Source organism: Austrofundulus limnaeus, unplaced genomic scaffold (assembly GCF_001266775.1).
Source record: "Austrofundulus limnaeus strain Quisiro unplaced genomic scaffold, Austrofundulus_limnaeus-1.0 Scaffold34, whole genome shotgun sequence".
Classification (NCBI taxonomy): domain Eukaryota; kingdom Metazoa; phylum Chordata; class Actinopteri; order Cyprinodontiformes; family Rivulidae; genus Austrofundulus; species Austrofundulus limnaeus.
Window position 1 is genome coordinate 2,545,304 of NW_013952436.1, and position 1,927 is coordinate 2,547,230.

The 1,927-nt window shown below is 39.7% G+C and overlaps 1 protein-coding gene across 1 annotated transcript in view; it reads left to right on the forward strand.

Moving 5' to 3' along the window:
* Window positions 1-186: 186 nt before the first annotated feature.
* tspan17 (tetraspanin 17) overlaps window positions 187-1,927 on the forward strand; it is a gene marked incomplete at its 3' end in the record, with an annotated part of 30,116 nt that continues 28,375 nt past the window's right edge. Inside the window, 1 exon segment of the mRNA XM_014006144.1 lies at window positions 187-814. Coding sequence (XP_013861598.1) covers window positions 716-814 — 99 coding nt within the window.

Consider the following 1,927-nt stretch of genomic DNA (forward strand, 5'->3'; position numbering starts at 1 on the left):
GTTTAGTCAAAGTTAAACATGAAAGGTCAAAGTTAAACTGGCCCTTGAGGGCCACCATAACGCTCATGTGGCCCTCTGTAAATGAGTTTGACAGCCCTGATTTAAACCATCTTACGTGTTGTGTTCTGGTGAAGTGGACTGAAAGTTATTTTACAGGTTTTATTTTGTTACCTCATGTTCAAAACTCATCTGTGAGACACAAGAGGCCGCTCTTGAGGTGAAAAGGGCGAAAGGCAGCGCTGTGGGTTTGACAGCAGCAAAGGGCTCTGCTTTACAAAAAAAGAAAAAAAGAAAAACAAAGATGAAGGCTCTTAGCAGCGATGCAGTGTAACAGATAATAACCGGGACAATGCGCTGAAACACCGCCAGCTTTAACTCACCGAGCTGCTGCTGACTGTGACATAAACCCAGGTTACATGTCGACCGGTGGACGTGTTTGCCTTGTAGTTTGCTGTCAGCCGTTTTGTTGTTGTTAGCCGCTAATGCTAGCTGCAGAAGTTAGGTGCTAGCAGCAGCAGCAGCAGCAGCTGAATGGTGAGGGCGAAGGAAACAAAACTAGTTAGTTATGTGGGACTTTATCACGTCCGTGACACCCGGTGAGTAAACCAGGTGCTGTTTTATCTGATGGAGACAGCTAACTTTGACGAGATTAGTTTAAAAACTGTAGCTTTAGCTAAGCCTCCGAAGTAGTGAGTGTCCAGAGTCAACTAACTCAATGTCTGGAAGAATGAGCAGAAAACACCACCATATAAAGGGAGCCGAGGTTAGCTGCTGTGCGAAATACTTCTTRTTTGGATTCAACATTATATTTTGGGTAAGTAAATCATCTCGCTTTTACTTTTCTCTCAGTGAAACAAAAGAGGGTCTTAACAGGAAAAAGTAAGAGACACCAGTGGGCTTAAACGGTGAGGTTAATGTCCACAAAAGACGATGGTTTCTTGTAAAAAAAAGTCTCATTTTTATTATTTGTTTTTCTATTATAAGTCACTTGCTTTGACTTTTGCAAAAGTGTTGAAGTAAGGGTGTTTAAATCTAGTTGTTGTTGTTTTTATTTATAATTAAGGTTTTACATAACAGATTATCTTGTTCTTATTTTAGTGAGTCCAAGGCAAAGGTCAYATCTGGTGTGAAAACGTTTGAGTTCACATGTCAACTAGTTTGAAACATGTTTGATTTAAGGAGTGCCCAGATTAACTGGTGAAAAAAAAGTTTGGGATTCTCAGGTGAAACTGGCTCAAAGACAAATTAAACTTGTCAACACTGAYAGTGGGTTAAAATCTTAATAATTCTTTTTCTACTCCTGTTTTTTTTTAACTTGTCAACTGAATTTATTTATTTTTGTAGTTTAGTTTTTTTTATGTTTGGGGAGTTTTTCCAAGTTGTGAAAAGCCTAGAGAGACTGGATCTGCAGGTTAGTCTGTGCCTAGCTTTTGAGTAAACTAATCATTAATAAACAACATATATGTCCTGATTTAAATAAACCTAAAGTGAATTGATGTTTGACTCTGCTGGCTGACACTCATGAAATTATCTTAAGTGAACAAATAGGATCAAMTCATTCTGGTTATGGCTTAGCAGGGAAGGCAACAATGGGTTTTGCTTGTGTCTTTGTGTGAATTAGTTTTGTTGTGTTAGTGAAATGTCTCATGAACTCGTGTGTAGATTTTAACGAAACACTCAGAAAGTAATGACTGGATATCAGTGTCTCCCCAGCATTATTCAGGTGGGCCTCAAGTGGAACTGCCTGCCCCTCCACGAAGGTCACGACGTGTAATAAATTATCAAACATTTTTTTACGTTTGCTACTGACTCACTGCGGCTGGAAGACACACCAAAGTTCTGAAGCCTCATAACCAACACACACACACACACACACACACACACACACACACACACACACACACACACACACACACACACACACACA